General features: G+C 39.7%; 1 protein-coding gene across 3 annotated transcripts in view; it reads left to right on the forward strand.

Annotated features, from left to right (window-relative positions):
• Positions 1-26,585, forward strand: part of CACNA1G (calcium voltage-gated channel subunit alpha1 G) — a 501,367-nt gene that overhangs the window by 352,832 nt on the left and 121,950 nt on the right. For 2 of the 3 annotated variants that reach the window (XM_069752407.1, XM_069752405.1), the window contains exons 24-25: positions 3,545-3,634; positions 4,750-4,942. In XM_069752407.1, coding sequence (XP_069608508.1) covers positions 3,545-3,634; positions 4,750-4,942 — 283 coding nt within the window. Of the gene's footprint in view, positions 1-3,544; positions 3,635-4,749; positions 4,964-26,585 lie in introns of all 3 variants that reach the window. The other variant, XM_069752406.1, reaches the window with a different exon arrangement.

The raw sequence follows: 26,585 nt of genomic DNA on the forward strand, positions 1-26,585 counted from the left end.
TTGTCAACATGTAGTTTGGCAATTTCCAGTCAGGCTTTTTTATGATTTTTTTTTCATCAATGGTGTCCTCCTTAGTCGTTTCCCATGAAGTCCACTTTGGCTCAGACAACGACAGAGAGTGCAATCTGACGCTGATGTTCCTTGAGCTTGAATTTCACCTTTAATCTGTTTAGAAGTTTTTCTAGGCTCTTTTGTTACCATTCGTATTATCCGTCTCTTTGATTTGTCATAAATTTTCCTCCTGCAGCCACGTCCAAGGAGGTTGGCTACAGTCCCATGGATCTTAAATTTCTGTGCATCTGTAGTCACAGGAACATCAAGCTGCGTGGAGATGGTTTTATAACTTTTACCTTTAACATGTTTGTCTATAATTTTCTTTCCAATCTCCTGGAGCAACTCTTTCCTTCGCCTCCTTTGGTTCATGTTGAGTGTGATACAGGGCCGGCGTTAGGGGCAGGCAGACAGGCAGCTGCCTGGGGCCCCCGCTCCCCCAGCTAGCAGCAAGTCACACAGCCGCTATGTGGCCCCTGTGAGGCAGGGGGGCCCGCCTGGCACCAGCGCCGAGTCCCCCGCCACATTGAACTATACCGGCGTCTGCCGATACAGTTCAAAGCAATGATGGAGGAGAGAGCGTCACCTGATGCTCCTTCTCCCATCATTCCCCGCTCTGCCTGTGACACTGTGGGTGCGTATCATCGCGCACTCACTGTTTGGTAGGCAGTGCGGCGGCAGCCGCCGACACAGGAGCAGGGAGCAGACAGCGCGGGCACGAGAAGAGGTGAGGAGCTTGTGTTTTTGGTTTTTTTACTGGACTGCGGGGCCATTCTCGGGAGGGGAGAGGAGGGGAGGGAAGGGGGGATGTGGGCTGTGCTGTATTCTACTGTGTGGGCTGTGCTGTATACTACTGTGTGGGCTGTGCTGCATACTGCTGTGTGGGCTGTGCTGTATACTATTGTATGGGCAGTGCTGTATACTACTGTGTGGGCTGTGCTGTATACTACTGTGTGGGCAGTGCTGTATATTGCTGTGTGGGCTGTGCTGCATACTGCTGTGTGGGCTGTGCTGTATACTACTGTGTGGGCAGTGCTGTATACTACTGTGTGGGCAGTGCTGTATACTACTGTGTGGGCTGTGCTGCATACTGCTGTGTGGGCAGGGCTGTATACTACTGTGTGGGCAGTGCTGTATACTACTGTGTGGGCTGTGCTGTATACTACTGTGTGGGCTGTGCTGCATACTGCTGTGCGGGCAGTGCTGTATACTACTGTGTGGGCAGTGCTGTATGCTACTGTGTCGGCAGTACTGTATACTACTGTGTGGGCTGTGCTGTATACTACTGTGTGGGCAGTGCTGTATACTACTTTGTGGGCTGTGCTGTACACTACTGTGTGGGCTGTTCTATATACTATGTGGGCTGTGCTATATACTACTATGTGGGCTGTGCTATATACTATGGGGGTATATTATATTCTATGGGGGAGGCTGTGTTATATACTATGTGGCTGTGTTACATATTTGGGGGGGTACTTTATACATTATATTCTATGGAGGAGGCTGTGTTATATACTATGGGGGGCTGCATTATATTCTGTGGTGGGCCTTATTAGATTTTATGAGGGATGATTGCATCATACTCTTTGATGGGGCTACATTATATTCTATGTGGAGGTGGCCTGTATTATATCCTGTTCGGGGCTACCTTATACTATATGGGGGGCTGCATTATATTCTATGGGGAGGCTACATGATACTCTGTGGGGTGGCTGCATTATACTCAGTGGGGTGGCTGCATTATACTCTGTGGGGTGGTGGCTGCATTATAATATATGTGGGCTGAATTATACTGTATTGAGGACTATGGGGAATACATTATACTATATGAAGAACTATGGGGTGCATTATACTATGGAAAGTGAATTGTACTACATGGATGACTATGGTGGTGTATTATACTATATGGAGCACTGTGAGGAGTGTATTATGCTATATGGAGGACTAAGGAGTATATTTTAATATATGGAGGACTATGAGGAGTGTATTATACTATATGGAGGACTATGGGAAGTGTATAATACTATATGAAGGACTATGAGGAGTGTATTATACTATATGGAGGACTATGGGGCACATTTTATTATATGGAGGACTATGCGGAGTGCATTTTACAATATGGAGGACTGTGGTTCACATTATAATACTGTATATGGAGGAGTATGGGGTGTATTATACTAAACAAGCAAAATGCTGCATATTCATTGGGTGATTGGATTGTTTATGCTAGAATAAAAATCATTGTTCTCAGCAGCACATCGCCGGTGTAAACAGTAGATGTACTGCTGATAACATGATACTGTATGGTGATCTATTAGTGATCGTTCTGTCCCCATCATTCTTTCTCAAATGGTGGAAAGAGGCCGAGAAACAAGCGTCCAACGACTTCAGTATTGTCGATCACACTCGTTTAGCGGCCTGAGATCAGCGCATGTAAATACAACCGAAATGCTTCTGTGTGATGCGAAATATGTTAGCATTTGGGGCCCTATTTTAAACTTTGCCTAGGGCCCCACTTTACCTAAAACCGGCCCTGGTGTGATACACACCATGTCACCAAACAGCACAGTGAGTATCTGTAGCCCTATATACAGGCCCACTCACTGATTCCAAGATTGTAGACACCTGTGATGCTAGTTAGTGGACACACCGCGATTTAACATGTCCCTTTTGTCACATTATTTTCAGGAGTACCATCATTTCTGTCCAGGCCCATTTCATGAGCTTTTTTTTGTTTGTTTTTTAATTCTGTTTAAGCCTGGTTGAAAAACAATGTCGGACTTTCATTTGTTCATTTTCATAGATTTTTATTTATTATTACTTTTGTCAGATTCAAGTTATTTCTGTGACCATTGTGGGTTTTTCTGTCATTAAACGAGGGGTGCCAATAATTTTGACCACGTGTCTATTGTCAAGTAATTTTAATCACACAATGTTCTTCCTAAAAACAATGTCCAAAAAACAATGGAAGAGTTGCAGGGGTTTTTCACAATTTCACCACACTTGGACTTTCCCGTTTTCCAATATAAAGGTACAATGAATGGTGTCATTCAAAAGTACAATTTGTCCTACAAAAAAACAGGACATCACATGTTTATGTGGACAGAAAAATAAAGAGAGTTATGGCTCTTGGAAGAAGAGGAGAAAAAAGAGGAAATTGGCCACGTTGGGAATGGGTTAAAAATACGAAACTTTGATAAATCTGTAAAGCAATTCATAAATCCACATCTACTGATAATTCACAGTGCTAACTATGAACATGTTCCTCCCATTCACATTATAGAAGATATCAAGTGACACCAAGTCTGGCAGAACTATATATAGGAGACAATGTCGTTAATTATGCAGCATATAGATAGTAACATTTACATTCCTGCTTTATAAATGGATATCTGTGCAGTTCTTATCTTCTCTTTTTCCATTGTATATATTGATGCCTTGAGGTATGTACTATTGTTGGTAAGAAAAGTGTGTCTCATTTTTGTCTTAATAGGCATTAATGTCTTTGTTTGTCCTGGCGTCCAAAGATGGATGGGTTGACATCATGTATGATGGACTGGATGCAGTTGGGGTAGACCAGCAGGTACTACATTATGAAGTAATAGAGTGTCTGGTATTGCATACCATTATTTGCTGCAATGTGGTTATCTTATTTTAAAATCTTGAGAAACTACAATGAATATTACATAAAATACCACTTCTACTCCTGATCTATTCCCACGAAAGTCTGGTTGGCAAACTGCTTATTAACTACCAGACATAGATTTTTTCACTTGTGTGTTTGACTGTGTTTACACCATTTCTGCCCCAATATGCTTGATATACATATTTCTAGAAAAAAAAGGACAATGAGTTGATCACGGAATTTCCTTCTATAATGTTCCCCAATGATTAACTTTAAAAGAGAGTAATGTGTTAAAATATTAACCAAGAATCACCCATTCAATCCTCCAATGTGGGATCAATGCTGCAGTGGTCCTCGACGGTCCCCGTTCACTTCTCTGCAGCGATGACATTATGTACATCCATATGACCGCTGCAGCCAATCAGACCAGTGATTGGCTACACGACTGCTGGTGATGAGTGCGATGTAAATAAATAAAATAAGTACGGTAAACAAGTACCAGTGGGGAACAGCGGATGACCAGCGCTGAAGCAGCAGGAGATGAATCAGATGTTTATTAATAATTTCTTATTCTTCGTCCATTTAAAAAAAAAAAATTCCCTTTGATATATGGGGGGAACCAAGTATCCAACAAAATCACAGCCCAAAAGAATAACTTCTAGGACATAGCTGTTTCCCTCCTAAGGTAGGAAATTATAATTGGAGAATTATGGTACAAAGATGTCTCCAGTAACTACGACAATGTGTCTAATTAGTCATAAAGCGATGCTAGCCATATTCTAACTAGTAGCGAGTATGACGCGTGCAGATGTTTTGTCCCTTATATTAATTTTGCAGATAATTTATATACTTTAGCAGAGCTAATTATATTTATAGTGTGTATATATATATATATATATATATATATAAAAATATATATATATATATATATATATATATATATTAAATGATATAAAAGAGAATGCTCCATAAAATAAAGTCATTTGTGTATTTTTGTGAAAATAACTCGCCTGGGTCTTTATTGCACCCTTCCAGTCTCTCGACCTGTTTAATATGATGTCTGTTCTTTTCAGCCAGTGATGAATTACAACCCCTGGATGCTCCTTTACTTCATATCCTTCCTGCTGATTGTTGCATTCTTTGTCCTGAATATGTTTGTGGGGGTGGTGGTGGAGAATTTTCACAAATGTCGACAGCACCAAGAGGAAGAAGAGGCCAAGAGAAGAGAAGAGAAAAGACTGCGCAGGATGGAGAAAAAGAGAAGGAGTAAGGAGAAAGAGCTGGCCGGTCGGTAGTCTTTGAAAAAAATTTTGAGTGCTGCTTGACTTTTGACAGGCGCTCACTCCCTTGCTGAGATGGCCGCTTATTAGAGGCATGGATACTGTAGTCTCTTTGTGCATGGATAGGTAGCAAATTAGTTGTCAGGGGAAAGATGGTAAAACAACTTACCATTACTATAAACTTAACTTACAATTGGTTCTCCAAAAGTCAATTTTCTAAAATATAATAGATCTAGGCACATCATGTAACCAAACAATTTTACTGGCCAAAAATGCTTAGAAACTGGAAGATCTGTCATTAGTACTGCTCACACAATGACACAATGCCCCTGTTAGATTAGGCCAAGCAATAGTATGTAGGGTATATTACATTTCTAATCTACAAGGCATTTTAGGATTAACTGTAGGATAAAAAGTGACCCAAGACCATGAGAGATAGTAGCTCACAACTCTTTGTTTTTGGTTGGTTGTGGGTCATGGGTTGAGCAGGCTAAAATAATTATCGGAGTAATTATTACTGGACAGTTTAAGGGTGGGTCTACCTGAAAACGCACGACCGCGTCAAACTCGTAAATGCCTCAATTGCTTTTAATGCATCAAAGGGGTTAATCCAACAGGATCATAAATACTATAGATCCTGGCCAGTGTAGTGCAACAGCTATATAAGACAGCCAGCCCCCACTACAGATGGCATGGCACAGCTCCCCAGCCCATGCCATCCACTGGTTACACAATCGTATTTTATGCTTTAATAAAACCACAGTGAGGACATAATGTTGTGTCCATTTTCAAGAAGGAGATAATATATCTATATATCAGATAGAGCTCCATTTTTATGTGGATACACAAATGCCCCTGCATAGACATGGCTGTAGAAGATACTGTAAAATTCCAGCTGTTTGCAGCCACCACCAGAAGGAGTATGTGAGCACACTGCCTAACAGAATGCCGTCTGCTGCCATATTCTCTTTAGTGGGGACTATAGATGTGTCTGTGTGGGTAATTTGGAGTGCAGAGTGCTCTTACTGCTATATAATGATATCTCAAAAAAGTAATTGGGACAATTAGCAAAAAAAACTGTGTTCAAAAGTTTACATTCTCGATAAGGTTCAAGGGGTTTTCTCAATATTATAAATGAGTAAAATTAAAAAGTTTCTTGTGAAAAAGCAAGTAACTTCGTTTTTTAAATTCTCTTTGTTCTCAAGGCCGATCTCATCGGCTAGTAATGCAGGGCTTAACAGCTCTTTTCTACAGAACTTGTAAGCGCTGCTCTGAAGTTGGCTGGATCACTGGATCCAACCAGCTTCATTGCCACTCTTCTCCTCCCATGCTGCAAACACAAAGCTGCCTCTGCTTGCAAAGTTAGGATCCGCACTGTGAGGATATTTGAGGAAAAGCATAGATAGGCAGAAGGATTAGTCCAACAGGTTCAGTGCGTTGAAACATGTTAAAGCATATAGAGAAAAAAGCACAAAAAGGAATCATAGGGTAATAATAAAAGATAGGGTGATGAACAGTGACAACAATCAGAAAAGATGGAACCCATCAGTGAACATTGACTCGTGTATATGTAAAGTTAAATAAGGTAGGGCATATAGAACTTGTAGATGATTGTATAAATATCTGCTGCCACCCCACCGCGCGTTTCGGGGTCTCCCCTGGAAGAAGGCACTTCAGCTGAAACGCGCGTTGGGGTGGTGGCACCAAAGGTCTCAGGTATTTATATATCTACATGTTCTATATACCCTATCTTATCTAACTTTATATATACACAAGTCAATGTTCACTGATGGGTTCACTTTTCCCTTGATGTATCAGGTACTTACCGTACTATATTTATGAACTATCACTTTGTACTTGGCATATTTGAACCTACTTTGTGTACCTCTGACCTGCGATTCCATCTTTTCTAATTGTTGTCACTATTCATCACTCTACAAGCTGTGCACAATTTTATTAGCAATTTAATGAAGTAATGTATTTTATTATTACCCTATGGTTCCTTTTGGTGCTTTTATTTCTCTACATGCTTTAATGTGACGATGTTGTTGTTCTGAACTATCAATCAGGAGCACACTCTCCCCTCCCACTTTTGGCAAACAGGAGGCTGGGGATGAGTACGCTCCTGAACAATGGTGCTAAGACAACCCCATTAAAAGCTACTAAGATTTTGAATTATTTCACATAACTCCAGACAACATTTAAGCTAGTTGTAAATTTACTTTTGGCGAACCCTTTATTTCAGTTTTTTTTAATTAACAGTACTAACATGTAAGAGGATTGGCACTTTAACAATAACCCCATTCTTATTTTCGAGTCTTTCTCCTTGCATTTTGTCTGACCCTACATGTGCTATCCCAGTATACATCCGATAGTAGAACATGCTTTCCAGAACTCTTTTACTCGCTAGGGATTTGACTTGCAGAGACTTTTGTCAGAGCTGAATGAAGCATGTTATACTATCGTGCATGTAGATACTTAGCATGGAGATACTTCGTAGTGATGCAATTTAGACAGTAGCACTGACAGTGATTAATCGGGTTTTCCATTTTAAAATGTCAGAACAACACATTGAAGGGGAGGTATTTTTCACTGTTCTTTACTATTTTGACAGTCTGAATATTGAGGTTGGGTATTTTACAGTAACCACTGATATGAGAGAGAGGAAAATATTAGTAACTTTAATATTTTGCTTTTATGGAAAACCCTTTTAATACATTTTAGCGGCTAGCATGCATTTTAGAGGTGCTTATTCTTAACATACTGTTTAACGGTTCTTTTTGTTAACTAAATGTAACTTCTAATCTAAAAGAAAAATCGGAAAATTCAGAGGTTACCATTAATAAGGTTTAATAGAGAATTGTCAATCAAACCTTATGTAGTAGACTTACAAACCGCTTTTACTGGAAATTTACACCTTATTGTGCCGGAAACTGGGGCGTATCAGAGGATCCTGCAGTAGTCTGCAATATCAGGTCAACAGAGATTTTTTAAAGAACCACTCCGAGGGATTTTTTATTTCACCACCAGATAGGAATCAGTAATGTATGTTTCCAGTGTAGTAAAATACTTACCGCTTGCCCTCTTCTGCTGTTCCCAGCGCCACTCCGGCTCTCTTCTTTAACCATGTGACCAGAGTTTGATACTGGCCGGCTCACTTCAGTGTTTCACTTCTTAATGTAAGTTTATGAAACTCAGAACGAAGTCACAGGATGGCGGAGTGGCGGAGAGGGACGAGAGCACTGATGGAACCAGTAGAAGACAGACACCAGTAAGTATTTTACTACACTCACCGAATATACGTTACCGATACTAATCCAGTGGTGAAAAAAAAAAAGCGCCGGAGTTAGACTTAGGGCGTGTGCACGCATTAAGTATTTGGTGCAGAAGTGTCGGCACCCTTTCTGCATCTGTTGGCAGGAAAACTGCAGCAGCAAAAACGCATGGTTTTGATACATTTTTTCCTTTCGTTTTTGGTGCAGATTTTTCCCCATTCGTTGGTATGAGTGAAATCTGCAGCAAAAACAGTGAAAGAATTGACATGCTGCAGATATTAACCTGCAAGTCACAAATAAGCAACGTGTGCATGACACTTCTCATTTACTCGCATCAGGAAACCCTTCAGGTTTTGTGACGAACCTGCACAGAAAAAATGCAACGTGTGCACACAGCCCAAGCCTCTAACGATAATTTTAATATTATTCTTTATTTCCATTAATGATGATATCAAATCAAAGGATATTACTAAAATTAGTATAGATCACATAAAGCAAATTTTACAGTAATTGAAATGTAAGCAAATGTATCAATTAGATAAATTAATTTTCAAATTCAGGTTCGAACCATTGTTCTAGTGAAGAAGTATAGTGCAGCAGAGCACTACTCGATGATAAAATGAGCATCTTGTCATTATGTCAAATTTCTTAGAAGAAATAAAAACATCTAAAACAAAAATGAGAAAGACAAATCTAGTGCTGCACCAGCATATACTAGGAGTGTATCGATGGACCTAACCACCAAACCACTACTATAAGTGCATTTATTTTAGCAACCTACAGGTTTTCTAATGTTCAAATTACATAATCTGAACATTTGTGGCATGAAAATGTGATATATGTTGATCTGAACAAATAATAATGCCAAACCATTAACCTTTTTTGAGGCATTTAACAACATGGCATGAACATATCAATGTAAGCAATGGTCATTTGTCTATAGCTAGAGGGGATATGAACATATAGTCTGATCTACAACAGGAGGAGCTTAGAAGATTGATATATACTGTAGCTTTGTGGGTAAAGATTCAGTATAACGTGCTCATATTGGAATTAGGAGTCCATTGGGCGGTCCATTCAGTGATTATCAGCTACCTCTGTATGCATAAAAGGAAAGATGACAATCATAAAGTCCCTCCTCCGCCCTCTGTACTCCGAAGACAACAGTGACTTATTATATATCAATCAACTCCGTTCCTTCTGCTTGATATCATATGTTTAGATCGTGCTGCCTGCAGAGCGAAAATTATATTCAGTGTTAAAAGTTCCATTTAATGCTCAAGAGGAGATTGAAAAGAACATTGCCACATAATGGCTCTGGGGGTAGATATCACATTTCACATCTCTTGGATAATAAAGCCAGGTAATAAGATATGTGCATGGTATAATCTGCATCAGTTCATGGTTCATGGAGTGAAATTGCAAACACAATTATAGCATAGACTTTTATAGCACACTCGAGAATACTCCTACCATTCATTGTGTTCAGCATTCAGGAACACAAGATTGAGTTCTCAACATCAGCTGAAAACTCAACCTTATATTCATAAATCAGTTTTTGTTTGTGCTGCACCTGCCTATATGCAAGTTATCATTAGTATTGTTTCAGTCTGGTGTAGTAGTTTAATAAATGCAGATAATAATTCCAAAAAATAGATACGTAACTCATTCCCGACCAGGCAAGTTTCCATTTTTGTATTTTCGTTTTTTCCCTCCCCTTATCCCAAGAGCCAATTTTTTTTTCTGTCGTCATAACAGTGTGAGGGCTTGTTTTTTGCAGGACTAAGTGTACTTTTTAGTGACACCATCTATTTTATCATGTGATAAGCTGGAAACCGAGGAAAAAATTCCAAGTGTGAACAAAAAGCAAAAAAAGCGCTATTCTGCAATTGTGTCTTGGGTTTTTTTTATTGAAAGTGTTCTTTTTATGGTAAAAAATGACCTGGCAATGTGATTCTCCAGGTCAGTATGATTATGGTGATACCAAACATGCATAGTTTTTGTTTTTTTTCTAAATGAGGAAAAAAATTCTGAAATTTGTAGAAAAGAAAAACATTTCACTTGTGTCGCCATTTTCCAAGAGCCATAATGGTTTAAATTTTCAGGATATATGGAGCTGCATGAGAGACAAATTCATGTATTTTTTAAATGTATCTTCATTTTTAAAGAGGGTAAAGGGGGTTTGAATTTTATAAAATATTTTTTTCATATTTTTTAAAACTTTTTTTATTGTATGTGCTCAAGTCCCCTTGAACCTGAGGACATCCGATCATGCTTTCACAGAAGTACTGTTAAGATAGGCATGAGAGTCTTCAGCAGACCTCTGGCTGTCACAGCAACTCATTGGCGTACTGTGATCACGTCACATGAGCACCGATGGGCGGTTAGAACGGTGCATCACCGTGTCTGGGAGCAGAGCTTGGAGACACACAAAGCTGTTAGAGGCAGAATAGCTCACCCATCATCTGCCGACAGAGATGCTGACTCAACGTCTGAGCCCATATCAAAGTCAGGGAGCCGACATATAACGTACCAGTACATCATATGTCAGTAAGTGTTTAAAGATGCTTTCCAAGCTTGTCTTATTGATGACTGTGAGACACGGGGATCAGTGGGTATTATCGTCCGCTGGCGCGACCGTCTTAAGAAAGACTGCATGGACCAGGGCTCATCCCACTGAATGCCCGCACTCCTTTCCCATGGGCAAAATACTACTTAGATAAAACAGGATGAGGGTAAAACAGTCTAGCAATAATTTATTAAACCACCAACAGGCAATAACATATAGAACAGTCCCAGCAAATACCCAAGATGATGCAAATTACAGGGTCACACCCTTCTGCTGGCTCGCCAGGATTGCAGCATCTGCAACTTCCAGGTTTACAGGGCCGACTACCCCCACCAGTGGCACCACGCTTTTCGCAGGCACCCACAGAGAGGAGGTAACAACAAGCTCAGGAAGCTGGCATCCTGTAGAAGGTCAAATCTGTATTCCTCTTGATGGAGCCATAGTGCCTTGGCTGTAATTCTGTAGAGAGTGTCATTGCAGAAGGATAGAGATCATTTTCATACCCACAACTGTCCTCCAAGCTATCATTCTCAAATCAGGGTGAGATGAGGTTTACTCTCATTGTTAAAGTATTTAATCAATCTGCATAGTTTGTCCTTCATTGTTTGCAGGTCAAGAAGCTAAATGGACATTGATTGTTCAATGAACCTGGGTCCCTGTCCTCCAAAGATAGCAATGCAAATTTGAACCATGAAAGGCAAAAGGAAAGAGTTCAAATCAGCCCCGTTTTCCCGGTGCACCTATCATGAATACTTAAAATGGTAATAATCCAATCATACCATATTTAAGCTAAATCATGTTACTTCCTTCAAGCACCCTTCCACGCAAAATATATATTATTGGGTAAAAGATGTAGTATAGAATATGTGGGACTATATGGGGTATTTCTATCTGGATATTTTGAATCAGAGCCCTGGGCTCAACAGGGTGACTATATTTAAATGGGCTTAATATCTGAAACTAATGCTGAAGGACTGGTTTTGGGTGTTGATGTCATACATGGAACTGACATAAACCAATAAATGTGCCCCATTGGGTTTGCAAAGATGACTTATATTCCTAAAGAGTTCACATTTCGGTAGGTACCCGAGACAAAACACAGCACATACTTTCTTTAAAAGTATAATGTTACAGGTTATATATACTAGATACCTTGATAGGGCATTGATTCAGGGAACTACTCTGATTGCCGTATGTGGAGTCAGGAAGGAATTTTTTTCCCCAGTGTGGAGCTTACTCTTTGCCACATGGTTTTTTTTTGCCTTCCTCTGGATCAACATGTTAGGGCATGTTAGGTTAGGCTATGGGTTGAACTAGATGGACTTAAAGTCTTCCTTCAACCTTAATAACTATGTTACTATGTTACATCGGCCACGATTCATCAAGTAGTTTTGAAAATACTTGGCTGTGAAAGAGACAAATAATTAAGATGAACACGCATCTTAATGAATTTGGTGTATCTTACCTGAGAGCACAATTCATTAACACTCGAAAAGGCAAAATCGTCAGTCTGTATCAGGGTGCTTAAGAATTATTTTTTTGTTCTTTTATTTTTTTTGTAATGCAGGTGACTGGATGCAATGCACAGAGGACACGAGTCAAGAACAGTCAGTGAACGGTGTAATTTACAGTTGTTATAAGATAATTGGTGTTCTTAAACAATGTAAATCAACAATGAACCATATAACTATACAATTGTAATAATAATGAAAGTTCTTCACTACTTAATTCTAATGTTCTCTTTACAAGGAGGGAATGCCCCTTTACAGGAGTTACCACGTAAGTTTTTCCTGCAATTCTGGCCCTAGTGGGGCTCACCGGGTTTTCTCGCTAGGCAAGTCTTTCTGATGAAGTCTCATAAAGCACACTGATCTTCCCACACATCAAGCGGCCTCCTCCCCACCTGATGTCCTAATCCAGGCCAGCCTCGATACCGTATGTTATAGCTGGAAGTGACGGCCCTGCTCACTCATGCTTTCCTCCTGCAACTGCAGGCGTACTCTTCTGATCGCTGCCCACTCCCAGATCTTCAGTGCTTGACCATCGGTGGATGTCTCCTGGGCCTAGGGTGGGAAGGACTGAGTCTTGATCATTGACAAGTGTCATCTGAACTATGGAACTTTACTGGCGTAGGGTGCAGATCCTGGTCTTGACCAGTTAAGTCTGAACTCTGGGTCTTGACCGGCACAGTTCGGGATCCTGAGTCTCACCAGGCGTAATCTGGACCTTGTCAGGTGATGACTGGTACCTTAGTGGCATAGACTTTCCGCTGAGGTTGTCACGCTGGTCTCAGCACCATATCTGGTCCGCGTCTGCTCCTCTCTCCTTGGTTTCAAATCCCCCTGCGATTTGTCGCTCAGGGCTTTTATATCCAGGAACTACGTTGTGCGAGTCACCTGACCAGATCCAGCACAAGAATTTGCTCCCTCTGTAATTCTTCTGATACAAGTTGGTTCCATTTTGTTTCTCCTGACCAGCAGATGTCAGTCTTTCCTCACTAATATCACATCACACAAGGGCTCTTCAGGGGTATCACTGCTTCCTCTTACATTTGAACAGCATGATTTTCTGTTTTAAGTGGGTACAAGTGATAATTTTCTTAATGGGAGTTTTACAGGATCTGTTATTGATTAATTGCTGTTTGTTAGTAGGATTTAGCAAAGGCCTATTTACAAGTATCGTACTAGAAATTATTTCTCATGTTCAGTTTAGAATATTCACCCAAAATTTATAAGAAATCTGCATCGTCCAAACACACTTGAAGATCTGCTTCGTTTTATCAGTAAATTTCTTGCAGATGATAGGATCCCTTGAGAAGATTATCCAATTTTTAACTTTTGACATTTTTATATTAAAGGAGTTGTCCAGCCTTAGGCTGCAGTCACTCATCTATGTACTTCCTGCCACATTCTGAATAGACTGTGTCTGGCCTCACTCAATTCACTTGCATTAACCAAGGCAGCTTTCATCTAGTTAGCATGTTGCAGTAACGCGCCCTTGCTTCTGGTGCCAACACGAGAGAGTCCTCACAGTATGCAGTGCATGCAATGTGAGGTTTTACAAGTTTGCTGTCACGGTTCCACCTCTCAGTGTGTCTGAGATGCAGTTACTGACAGCTCAGCTGTCCAATTTGGTACAGGGCCTGCTGAAGGTATCAGTACTTTGACTGACAGCTCAGTCATCCAGTCTGGTGTAGGGGCAGGCTGAGTTGTCAGTGTTTTCATCTGAGACTGGGCTGTCTCCCCAGGTGTTCATTATCTCAGCTGATTACCAGACTACTTAACTGGGCTGTTTCTCCCAGACCTCTGCCAGACATACAGTACATTTAGCTACTGTGTGGTTTGTCTCTCTGTGCCTTGCGTAACGTTTATAGATCTTTCGTTGCCTGACCTTGGACTGCCTTCCGACCATCACTCTGTTTAAGCCATTCTGATCTGATCCACTATCCTCCTGGTAATGTGACCTTGGACCCTTGACTATCCTGACTCACGGCTTGGCCATGAGAAGTTACTTAGCGTCACATTTGCAGTCACAAAAAGTGACTACAGACTTGAAAGCCTAAGGCCAGAGAACTCCTTTAAGGCTACCTGTTTTGCAGATTGGGCAAAGACAATAGTTTAGAAATGGTTGAAATCCAAAGCAGTAGAATGTTTCTTTCTGGAATTTCAGCTCTATAAGCCTAACATTAATGTTAATGTGCGGGCTTTTTTTTTTGCAGTTTCTAATAAACCTCTTAAATTATCTTTTATTTTAGAAAAATAAAATGTTCAAGGTCTAAGCAATTATTTTACTTTACTGTGAAATTAGGAAGGCGGAAAAAGAAAATTGGGAAAAAAGATTGGAGTATATATAAATATCATTCTTCCAACCATGCATGAATTTGCAAATTAGGAGTGAAGTTAAGCCCTATTGCAGTCCCACAGCAATTTAAATCTGAGATAATCGGAGAAAGTTCTAATAAGTATAGCTCAAAAAATAATGTTTGATATCTTTAAAAATTGTCAGTGTCTTTATAATGTCCAAAATTGAAAAAAATTCTTAAACAGACCTGTCACTTGTGACATTTATTTAGTAAATACTTGTATCGTCCGTGAAATAACCATTCTGAAGAAACTTTTAGTAGAACTGTATTCTTCTGTTATTCTGTAAATACATGGATATTAAAAAAGGAATAACAGAGGGTCAGTCCAACTCGGATTTATAACAGAATATGCCCAAGAATAGTTATTACATGCAAAATGCAAGTATGTACTAAACAGACATGAAAGGAATGGTGAAAAGTCCTCACTAATCTAACATGATTTCTTTTAAGCTAAAGCACTGATTAAAATGAGATGTAATGCTGTTAATTAGGTCCCTAACACCACAGACATTAACATGTTACAGAGCTATGCAGTAGAATTGGCTACATTTAGTCATCTTAGTGCGATCCGATTCTCCCGCATACGAGAATCGCATTATAGGTGCGGAGAAGACAGAAAACTTAATTTCTTCATCTTCTCGTTGATTGGCCTGCACTTGGATGATATCAACTTGTATGGGTGCGTGATCTGATTATCGGATAAAGATCAGAAATCTAGTATATCTGTAGTTCAGAATGATTGCCAACATTCTTTATTAAAGAATAATTGTTATTTTAATTTTTATTTCAGAAATAAATAGTATGCATAAAAATAAGAAACTTTATAATATATCTTATCAGAGAAATCTGCTTCTGTCTCCACCTGGATTGGTCTTTCACTTATCGATTAGTAGGCAAAATCTGTATTCAATGAATACAGATTTTCCCATTACTGAGATAGGAAATTACAACTGGTGTTTTTCAAATCCTATGGCGCGAAGAGTGGAGGAGAGAGCTAGAAGAAGACACAAACATTCTGCTGCAAGCCTTCCTGAAGCGTCAGTTACAGTTCTCCATGGAACCTTATGAGCACCAACTGTCATCTCCTATCTCAGTAATTGGGAAATAAGAATTTTGAGAATGATCAGTCCAGAAGAAGAAATAAAGCAGATTTTTACAATAAGATGTATTTTAAAGTTTGTCATTTTCTCATGTACTATTTATTATTATTTTGCATTGCTTATATAGCGCTATCATATTCCACAGCATTTTACATTCATTATCATCACTGTCCCCAATGGGGCTCACAATCTAGATTCCCTATCAGCGTGGCTTTGGAGTCTGGGAGGACACCAGAGTACCCAGAGGAAACCCAGGTAAACACAGGGAGAACATACAAACTCCTTGCATTTGTTGTCTATGGTGGGATTTGAACCCTAGAGCTACAAAACAACAGTGCTAAGCACTGAGCCACCGAGATGTCCACTATTGATTTATGGGGGAGGAATATATAGCAATGGATACCCACAAATGATGGAATTTATATCTAGTAAAAAGTAATGTGCAAATGTGGCGCCCCAGGGTCCTGGTCATCAGAGTGGCATTGCTTTCCCTATGGGGAGAGGGATGTCACGCTTGGGAGCAATGAAGGATAGCCTTCACCGGGTAAATCTTACATACATCACATTCACACTCCAGGCCAGAAGTGGGAGCTCTAAACCTGGTTGTGGGTGAACTCCCTTATAAATACATTCTGGTTGGAGGGAAAGAGGTCAGTTCCTGTCAGAGAGACAGAGGAGAGAGCAGACAGACATAGAGTGTCAGAAGGTCTGAAGGGGCCCTGTAGTCTGAGGTACTACAGCCCCTGGAGAGAGAGATTGCCAGAAGAGAGCTTGTCGTGGAACATCAGCTGAGGCGGAGCTGGTACGATAGAACAGCTGAGCAGACGTGGGGGTCTGCAGCTCCTGGCAGAAAAAGGAAACTGAGAAGGAAAGAACAACTTGTGGAAAGTGTGCAGGAGAGAAAAGGCACAGGAGAGTGACACCAGGGGAGCAGAGCAGTAATTTGGCTACCTCCCTGGCTAGCGCAGATTCCGGTAGCCGGAAGAGCGAGGCCGTGTCGGACTCTTAAGGGACACAGCAGAAACCAGCAGGACAGCTGAACTGCAAGTTACCTGTCCGCCTTACAGCCAGGAGACCCTGTAAAAAGGCCCAGTTCACCTGTCATACGGGTTGTGTCCTAACCTATATGGGGGACAGAGAAGAACTGTGAGGACCTTATCAGAGGCCATAGGCAGTAAGGGGCTACAACACCACTGCGCTTTGAGGAAGGCTTTCATCTCCACCTGGTGAAGGGGACTCTGGATTCGCTTCCAAGCCGGCCGGACCCTGATTGTCCTGTGATCTGGTGCCTAGGACTGCGGTTGCCTGAAGCCTAGAGTAAACCAGGTAAAGATGGCAAACCTGTGTCCTCGTTATTCACCACACCATCCACCACACCATCGGTGCCCTACACCTGGGAAGCCCTGGGGACCCCGCTTCACCTGTGGAAAGTGTTACCATCTTGCTGCAACAACATCACCCCAGAGGACCCCTTTATGCAGCTTCGGTCCCTACTGACAGAACACCACAGGTGGCGTCACGAACTATATCCACATTCCCCTTAAAATACCTTTCCTCTTCAAGTGGGCGCCCAGGGCCACACACCGGGTCGCAGCCACTGTGTCATCCCCTTTAATACCGGACCCGGTACTGAGTACCCCGCTGCCCAGGTAGGACGACTCACAAATATTTTGCACTCCATCCTTGTTTATTTACAGTTTTTCTTCCTATTTGTGACCAAATCATGGATGTCCTTGTCTTTGGTTTATATGAAGCATTTGCATATCACTATCGCCATCTAGTGTCCTCGTGTAAGAATACATTACAGTATAACATGCATGTCCATTTGAAATCTTTAGTCTCGAAAGCTTGCAATTTGTTACCATCTTTTCAGTTGGCCATTAAAAGGTATCAACCACTGAGGACTCTCAATTCTAAATATTTTTAGTATAACATGCAGTGTGTTTAAGTGTCCCGTTTTTCACAACTATTACATGCAGAATGCACTTTTCCTGAGAAATTTTAAAAACTGCTAAAAAAGGCTTGTGATTATGTTTTTAGTTATTTATGCCCCTGCAGTTTTTTTTAATTTGTAAATGTGTTGGAGTTAGACATTGTATTATTTGGTGAGCCTATTTCTCACTTCCTTTTGGAATCATTATCTGCATGCAGTCACATACTACACCATAGACTGGCTGGGTTTTCTTTCTCTATTTCTGCACCAGTTTCCTTTGGATCTCTCAGATGCATTATGTGCTGATAGTTTATAATACGCTCTCATTCATACCATCATCGTCTACAGAGGTTATCCATCAGTAATACATCTGCTAATGTATGCATCAATCAGATGCCTAAATGGTAGAGCCTGGTATTCATAATGTTGTGATTACAACCTTGACATCTTAATTAATACCATCATACTATGCATCGCATCAAAATCCTAAAAGTATTGTAATAAAAATGATATAACAATAATGTTACAGTACTAATCATAGTGCTGGGAATGACAAATACATTAATTCTCTCAACACATAACATATATACTGCTTACAGGATGTTGTAGCACTTAGGCTTCCGTCACACGTTCAGTATTTGGTCAGTATTTCCCATCAGTATTTCTCAGCCAAAACCAGGAGTGGGTGATAAATACAGAAGTGGTGCATATGTTTCTATTATACTTTTCCTATAATTGTTCCACTCCTGGTTTTGGCTTACAAATACTGATGTAAAATACTGACCAAATACTGATAGTGTGACGGCAGCTTACTAATATACTGAATAAGTATTACAGGTTCTCCTCCGGGACTTGTTAGTTGAGGTCTTCCTGACATTCTGCATATGTCTCCTGTTCACAAAATGACAATCATGTACCCAACACATTTGTTAAAATTAAGTAGCCAAACCCTTTAATTATATGACAACATTATTATCATCATACTGTGGAGTCTGACCGTACCCAAATGTATTAAAAATGCTATAATGACAATACTGCTCTCCAAATGTCAGCAGTGGTATAACCATCTTCACAATATGATGCTACCTGTTAAGGAAGAATCACACAGCCATATAACTTGGATGAGGACTGCAACGCAATGCTCGGACTGGCTGTCGGCTCTCCCGACCTGAGTGTGACAGTTGCCTAGAAATACACGCTGTCACACTCAAGTCAAGAGAGCCGATGACCAGTCCGAGCATTGCGTTGCAGTCTCCCTCTGACTTATACGGCCACGTGACTCTTCCCTTATTGTCATCATGTTGGGCTCACCTGGTTTACAGCACAGACCAGAGGCGATGATGCAGCAGACATGGACTTGCCAGACAACACGTGGATCAGTGCTCACAAGAACAGCAGGGCATGTTGGATGGCAGATGGACAAGAAAAGCTGGCGTACTCCTGGCGACTTAGCTCGCACACAGCTGAAGCGCTGATCTTGCACACTGGCAAGCAGCGCAGAACCTTGGCGACTATCAGTCGCACCCCATGGACGCACAGTCCTGACATATAAAACGGACCCTGAGCACCAGATTGTTCTGATGAAGGTCCTCTGTTGGACCGAAAACGTTCGACAACAATTCATTGTCTGGATGCACAATAAATGAACATAATGTTTTTCAAAAATATCTTTGAGTGCCAAGTTATTTTGAACATTTGATATGAAGGGCTGGATGCCCTACTTGAGCACCTACAATTGACTATCCTTAGTGCCGTGTTTTTTCATACGATACAGGAAAAGCAGAGGCGTTCCTTGCAATAGTTACCGCGATAGCAGAAATGAGATTATAACTTGAAGCTTGTTTCAGCACAGCTCATGAGCAAAAACAAATGTGGAACTTGTAGCTCGATAATAGCAGAGACGCAAACAGGACCTTGCAGCAGAGGTGCAATACATTATTATCAGAGACAAAGGTGTAAAGAACTTTAAAGAGAAGTTTCTAATCTGTAATCGCGATAGCAGAATAGTAAGTGTGGACAGCACCCATAGATGCTGGACTGGGCATGGAAGAAAATGCTGGACGCTCAATGGACGTCTGGAGTAGCAGAAGCGGTAATTATACACCAGGCTGGAGGTGATCCAAATGGAAGGTGAAGCTAACTCCTGACACATTGTTGCTGAACTATGCTTTCTCAATACTCAAGCAGTGGGCTCCTGCCTGAGTGAGGGCGATAACATCAGGGGTGATTGCAGGGCTACCACTGTAACCCAGCACAGACTAGCATAGAGGGAAGGATGCAAGACCCGGCACTGGAGCCGGGACACATGAGTACAACATGATTTCCACTGAGCTACAGTTACCGCGAAGACAATTGTCTGATTCGATCAGAGAAAAAGATCAACAAAAAGTTAATGTATCTTGGAGAATTGATGGAAAAATGTAAATTGTGCTATTTACCACATTTACTGAAGGTATTACTATCTAATACACAATTCTCAGAGAGCTACAATGATGCACACGTGCGTGCCTCCTGATTCATTTGGCACATTGAACTCCAATGAGCCCTTTACCGAGACTTGCATGCACTATGCCTCTCAATGATTTGTCCCCGCAGTGTCTGTATGACTGCTCATGCCAACACTGAAACTGTAAAACTAACAATGAGATCACTGACATCATAATATTGACCATGGCAACTCTATCACACACACTGCCATGCAATGACATCATTATTGTAAGCATTCCATAACTGACTTTATAATGCTGACTTTGGCAACTCTGACATCATAATGTTAACAGTGTCACCATTGACATCTTTTTGTTCACCTGACAAGGCAGCCTTTGTGAGTCTGCTCATAATAATACCCTAATTTCATAAAGTTGACCTAATGGCATAATAATGTTTCCTCGTTATAATGATTTATAGACATGGCTGCCTGGACATAGAGTTAAAGCAGTTTTCCCACAATTAATATTTATCATGTTCGCAAAAAAAATTTGGGCCCGAAAAATTCTACTCTATGAATTATTATATATTGCTAACAGACATTGATATGTATGTGTATTTCTCGTATATTCTTTCTCTATAAAATAACATTATTTAAAGGGTTAGTAGGGTACCTAAAATGTCCTTTCTAAAATATCTATCTTTACATCCTAGCTGGTTTTGTAATTAGATTTTAGTATAAAATACCCTAGACTTCTCCCTATCTAGCTAATTCATAATTGTGTTTCTTTTTACTTCACTCCCTGTGATGTTTCTTTTGAGAGGAGTCTCCAATGGGACTTTACAGGAGGCTGAGGCTGCACTTCTCTGCAGTGTCTATCTCCCTTCCTGCAAAAGAACATCATCAGGATGCAGCGCTGCAGTTACTTACTACAGTTTCTTGCATTGCTGCCCTCTAAAAATATCCTGGACCCATGAAGATAGAATCTGTGGGAGATGTGAGCGCAGCGCTAGCACTCTATTTCTACTTTCTATGTCTGCCTCAGCTGATTCTGTGAAAAATGATGGGGGGGATGAGATAGAAGCAGTGAGTCACGCCTGCACCGCCCCCACAGCTTATAGCACTGGCCACAAGCAAATCGTCATTAGGGAGCGGCATTGGTGTCAGTTTTGTTCCATAGTTAGACGCAGCAGTAGCGGAGATAGTAACAGAGTGCTGGTGCTGCCCTCACCTCTCCCACAAATGCTATCACCGTGACCATGAATATAGGACATCTTCAGAGGGAGGCACTGCAAGAAACTGTAGTACGTAACAGCATTTCTGCTTTCCGATGATGTCCTGTTCCGGGAGATTAAATAGATGCTGCAAGGAAGTGAGTGCCGCACCAGCCTCCTGTGACATCGTATTTGAGACTCTTCTCACAGGAAGTGAAATAAAAATACGCATTTAGCTAATTACAAATGTGGTTAGGGTGTAAAGATAGATAGTTAGAAAGGACATTTTAGGTACCAGACCACCCCTTTAAACATACAATGTGAAGTCATGCATCAGGTTAGTAGGCAAGCATTTTCTGAGGGTAGACAATCTTTATAAATACAGGTCAGTTACTGTGCCAAACCTCTTGGGTCCTGATATAAAAAAAATTAAACTAAAATGTAAATTGTTTCATAGCTGGAAAGATACTTTACTTACCCGACCTGCTTTGTTCTACAGATAGTAGAGGCTGCTGAATAAGGTACTCTAACATTTTCACGGAGTTTGTAGCTAGTGTTCATCCATCCCAAGACATTTTTAGTAGAACTCAAAGTGTTTCCCCATTGTGGCACAACGTAACATCTTGAGACGGTCATTATCAGCAAGGGGAAGGAGAGTTTGTAAGAAAACTTCTGTTTTTATGTGCAGTCTTTGTTTTCTAAAATATCGACCGGCCATAAAGTTTCCATCCAATTTTCAAAATGAAGCAACTTTCAAATATGTCATTGCCTAAAAAACACTTATGGTATTTTGTCACCAGCTCCTATGCAGATGTATGTGTCTCCATGATCACAGAAAACAAAGAAACCCTTTGCAGCCTGATCCTATGTGTCCGAGCCCCTGTGTAGAACCACATCTAACACTATATATATAGTGGTAATATTGGTCTATGTACAGTGGGGCAAAAAAGTATTTAGTCAGTCAGCAATAGTGCAAGTTTCACCACTTAAAAAGATGAGAAGCATCTGTAATTTACATCATAGGTAGACCTCAACTATGGGAGACAAACTGAGAAAAAAAAATCCAGAAAATCACATTGTCTGTTTTTTTATCATTTTATTTGCATATTATGGTGGAAAATAAGTATTTGGTCAGAAACAAACAATCAAGATTTCTGGCTCTCACAGACCTGTAACTTCTTCTTTAAGAGTCTCCTCTTTCCTCCACTCATTACCTGTAGTAATGGCACCTGATTAAACTTGTTATCAGTATAAAAAGACACCTGTGCACACCCTCAAACAGTCTGACTCCAAACTCCACTATGGTGAAGACCAAAGAGCTGTCAAAGGACACCAGAAACAATATTGTAGCCCTGCACCAGGCTGGGAAGACTGAATCTGCAATAGCCAACCAGCTTGGAGTGAAGAAATCAACAGTGGGAGCAATAATTAGAAAATGGAAGACATACAAGACCACTGATAATCTCCCTCGATCTGGGGCTCCACGCAAAATCCCACCCCGTGGGGTCAGAATGATCACAAGAACGGTGAGCAAAAATCCCAGAACCACGCGGGGGGACCTAGTGAATGAACTGCAGAGAGCTGGGACCAATGTAACAAGGCCTACCATAAGTAACACACTACGCCACCATGGACTCAGATCCTGCAGTGCCAGACGTGTCCCACTGCTTAAGCCAGTACATGTCCGGGCCCGTCTGAAGTTTGCTAGAGAGCATTTGGATGATCCAGAGGAGTTTTGGGAGAATGTCCTATGGTCTGATGAAACCAAACTGGAACTGTTTGGTAGAAACACAACTTGTCGTGTTTGGAGGAAAAAGAATACTGAGTTGCATCCATCAAACACCATACCTACTGTAAAGCATGGTGGTGGAAACATCATGCTTTGGGGCTGTTTCTCTGCAAAGGGGCCAGGACGACTGATCCGGGTACATGAAAGAATGAATGGGGCCATGTATCGTGAGATTTTGAGTGCAAACCTCCTTCCATCAGCAAGGGCATTGAAGATGAAACGTGGCTGGGTCTTTCAACATGACAATGATCCAAAGCTCACCGCCAGGGCAACGAAGGAGTGGCTTTGTAAGAAGCATTTCAAGGTCCTGGAGTGGCCTAGCCAGTCTCCAGATCTCAACCCTATAGAAAACCTTTGGAGGGAGTTGAAAGTCCGTGTTGCCAAGTGAAAAGCCAAAAACATCGCTGCACTAGAGGAGATCTGCATGGAGGAATGGGCCAACATACCAACAACAGTGTGTGGCAACCTTGTGAAGACTTACAGAAAACGTTTGACCTCTGTCATTGCCAACAAAGGATATATTACAAAGTATTGAGATGAAATTTTGTTTCTGACCAAATACTTATTTTCCACCATAATATGCAAATAAAATGTTAAAAAAACAGACAATGTGATTTTCTGGATTTTTTTTTCTCAGTTTGTCTCCCATAGTTGAGGTCTACCTATGATGTAAATTACAGACGCCTCTCATCTTTTTAAGTGGTGGAACTTGCACTATTGCTGACTGACTAAATACTTTCTTGCCCCACTGTATATGGTGTTTTGTTCAGTAACTATATAGTGGTATTATTCGATTATGTAGTCATATAGGGTCACTATTGGTAATATTGGTCTAAGTATAGTGTGTTTTGTTCAGTAACTATATATTGGTATTATTCGATTGTGTAGTTATATAGGGTCATTATTGGTAATATTGGTCTATGTATATGGTGTTTTGTTCAGTAACTATATAGTGGTATTATTCGATTATGTAGTCATATAGGGTCACTATTGGTAATATTGGTCTAAGTATAGTGTGTTTTGTTCAGTAACTATATATTGGTATTATTCGATTGTGTAGTTATATAGGGTCATTATTGGTAATATTGGTCTATGTATATGGTGTTTTGTTCAGTAACTATATAGTGGTATTATTCGATTATGTAGTCATATAGGGTCACTATTGGTAATATTGGTCTAAGTATAGTGTGTTTTGTTCAGTAACTATATATTGGTATTATTCGATTGTGTAGTTATATAGGGTCATTATTGGTAATATTGGTCTATGTATATGGTGTTCTGTTCAGTAACTATATAGTGGTATTATTCGATTGTGTAGTTATATAGGGTCATTATTGGTAATATTGGTCTATGTATATGGTGTTCTGTTCAGTAACTATATAGTGGTATTATTCGATTGTGTAGTTATATAGGGTCATTATTGGTAATATTGGTCTATGTATATGGTGTTCTGTTCAGTAACTATATAGTGGTATTATTCGATTGTGTAGTTATATAGGGTCATTATTGGTAATATTGGTCTATGTATGGTGTGTTTTGTTCAGTAACTATATATTGGTATTATTCGATTGTGTAGTTATATAGGGTCATTATTGGTAATATTGGTCTATGTATATGGTGTTCTGTTCAGTAACTATATAGTGGTATTATTCGATTGTGTAGTTATATAGGGTCATTATTGGTAATATTGGTCTATGTATATGGTGTTCTGTTCAGTAACTATATAGTGGTATTATTCGATTGTGTAGTTATATAGGGTCATTATTGGTAATATTGGTCTATGTATATGGTGTTCTGTTCAGTAACTATATAGTGGTATTATTCGATTGTGTAGTTATATAGGGTCATTATTGGTAATATTGGTCTATGTATGGTGTGTTTTGTTCAGTAACTATATATTGGTATTATTCGATTGTGTAGTTATATAGGGTCATTATTGGTAATATTGGTCTATGTATATGGTGTTCTGTTCAGTAACTATATAGTGGTATTATTCGATTGTGTAGTTATATAGGGTCATTATTGGTAATATTGGTCTAAGTATAGTGTGTTTTGTTCAGTAACTATATAGTGGTATTATTCGATTGTGTAGTTATATAGGGTCATTATTGGTAATATTGGTCTAAGTATAGTGTGTTTTGTTCAGTAACTATATAGTGGTATTATTCGATTGTGTAGTTATATTGGGTCATTATTGGTAATATTGGTCTAAGTATAGTGTGTTTTGTTCAGTAACTATATAGTGGTATTATTCGATTATGTAGTCATATAGGGTCACTATTGGTAATAATGGTCTAAGTATAGTGTGTTTTGTTCAGTAACTATATATTGGTATTATTCGATTGTGTAGTTATATAGGGTCATTATTGGTAATATTGGTCTATGTATATGGTGTTCTGTTCAGTAACTATATAGTGGTATTATTCGATTGTGTAGTTATATAGGGTCATTATTGGTAATATTGGTCTATGTATGGTGTGTTTTGTTCAGTAACTATATATTGGTATTATTCGATTGTGTAGTTATATAGGGTCATTATTGGTAATATTGGTCTATGTATATGGTGTTCTGTTCAGTAACTATATAGTGGTATTATTCGATTGTGTAGTTATATAGGGTCATTATTGGTAATATTGGTCTATGTATATGGTGTTCTGTTCAGTAACTATATAGTGGTATTATTCGATTGTGTAGTTACATAGGGTCATTATTGGTAATATTGGTCTAAGTATAGTGTGTTTTGTTCAGTAACTATATAGTGGTATTATTCGATTGTGTAGTTATATAGGGTCATTATTGGTAATATTGGTCTATGTATATGGTGTTTTGTTCAGTAACTATATAGTGGTATTATTCGATTGTGTAGTTATATAGGGTCATTATTGGTAATATTGGTCTAAGTATAGTGTGTTTTGTTCAGTAACTATATAGTGGTATTATTCGATTATGTAGTCATATAGGGTCACTATTGGTAATAATGGTCTAAGTATAGTGTGTTTTGTTCAGTAACTATATATTGGTATTATTCGATTGTGTAGTTATATAGGGTCATTATTGGTAATATTGGTCTATGTATATGGTGTTTTGTTCAGTAACTATATAGTGGTATTATTCGATTGTGTAGTTATATAGGGTCATTATTGGTAATATTGGTCTAAGTATAGTGTGTTTTGTTCAGTAACTATATAGTGGTATTATTCGATTGTGTAGTTATATAGGGTCATTATTGGTAATATTGGTCTAACTATAGTGTGTTTTGTTCAGTAACTATATAGTGGTATTATTCGATTGTGTAGTTATATAGGGTCATTATTGGTAATATTGGTCTATGTATGGTGTGTTTTGTTCAGTAACTATATATTGGTATTATTCGATTGTGTAGTTATATAGGGTCATTATTGGTAATATTGGTCTATGTATATGGTGTTCTGTTCAGTAACTATATAGTGGTATTATTCG

The sequence above is a fragment of the Ranitomeya imitator genome, chromosome 2, assembly GCF_032444005.1.
Source record: "Ranitomeya imitator isolate aRanImi1 chromosome 2, aRanImi1.pri, whole genome shotgun sequence".
NCBI lineage: Eukaryota > Metazoa > Chordata > Amphibia > Anura > Dendrobatidae > Ranitomeya > Ranitomeya imitator.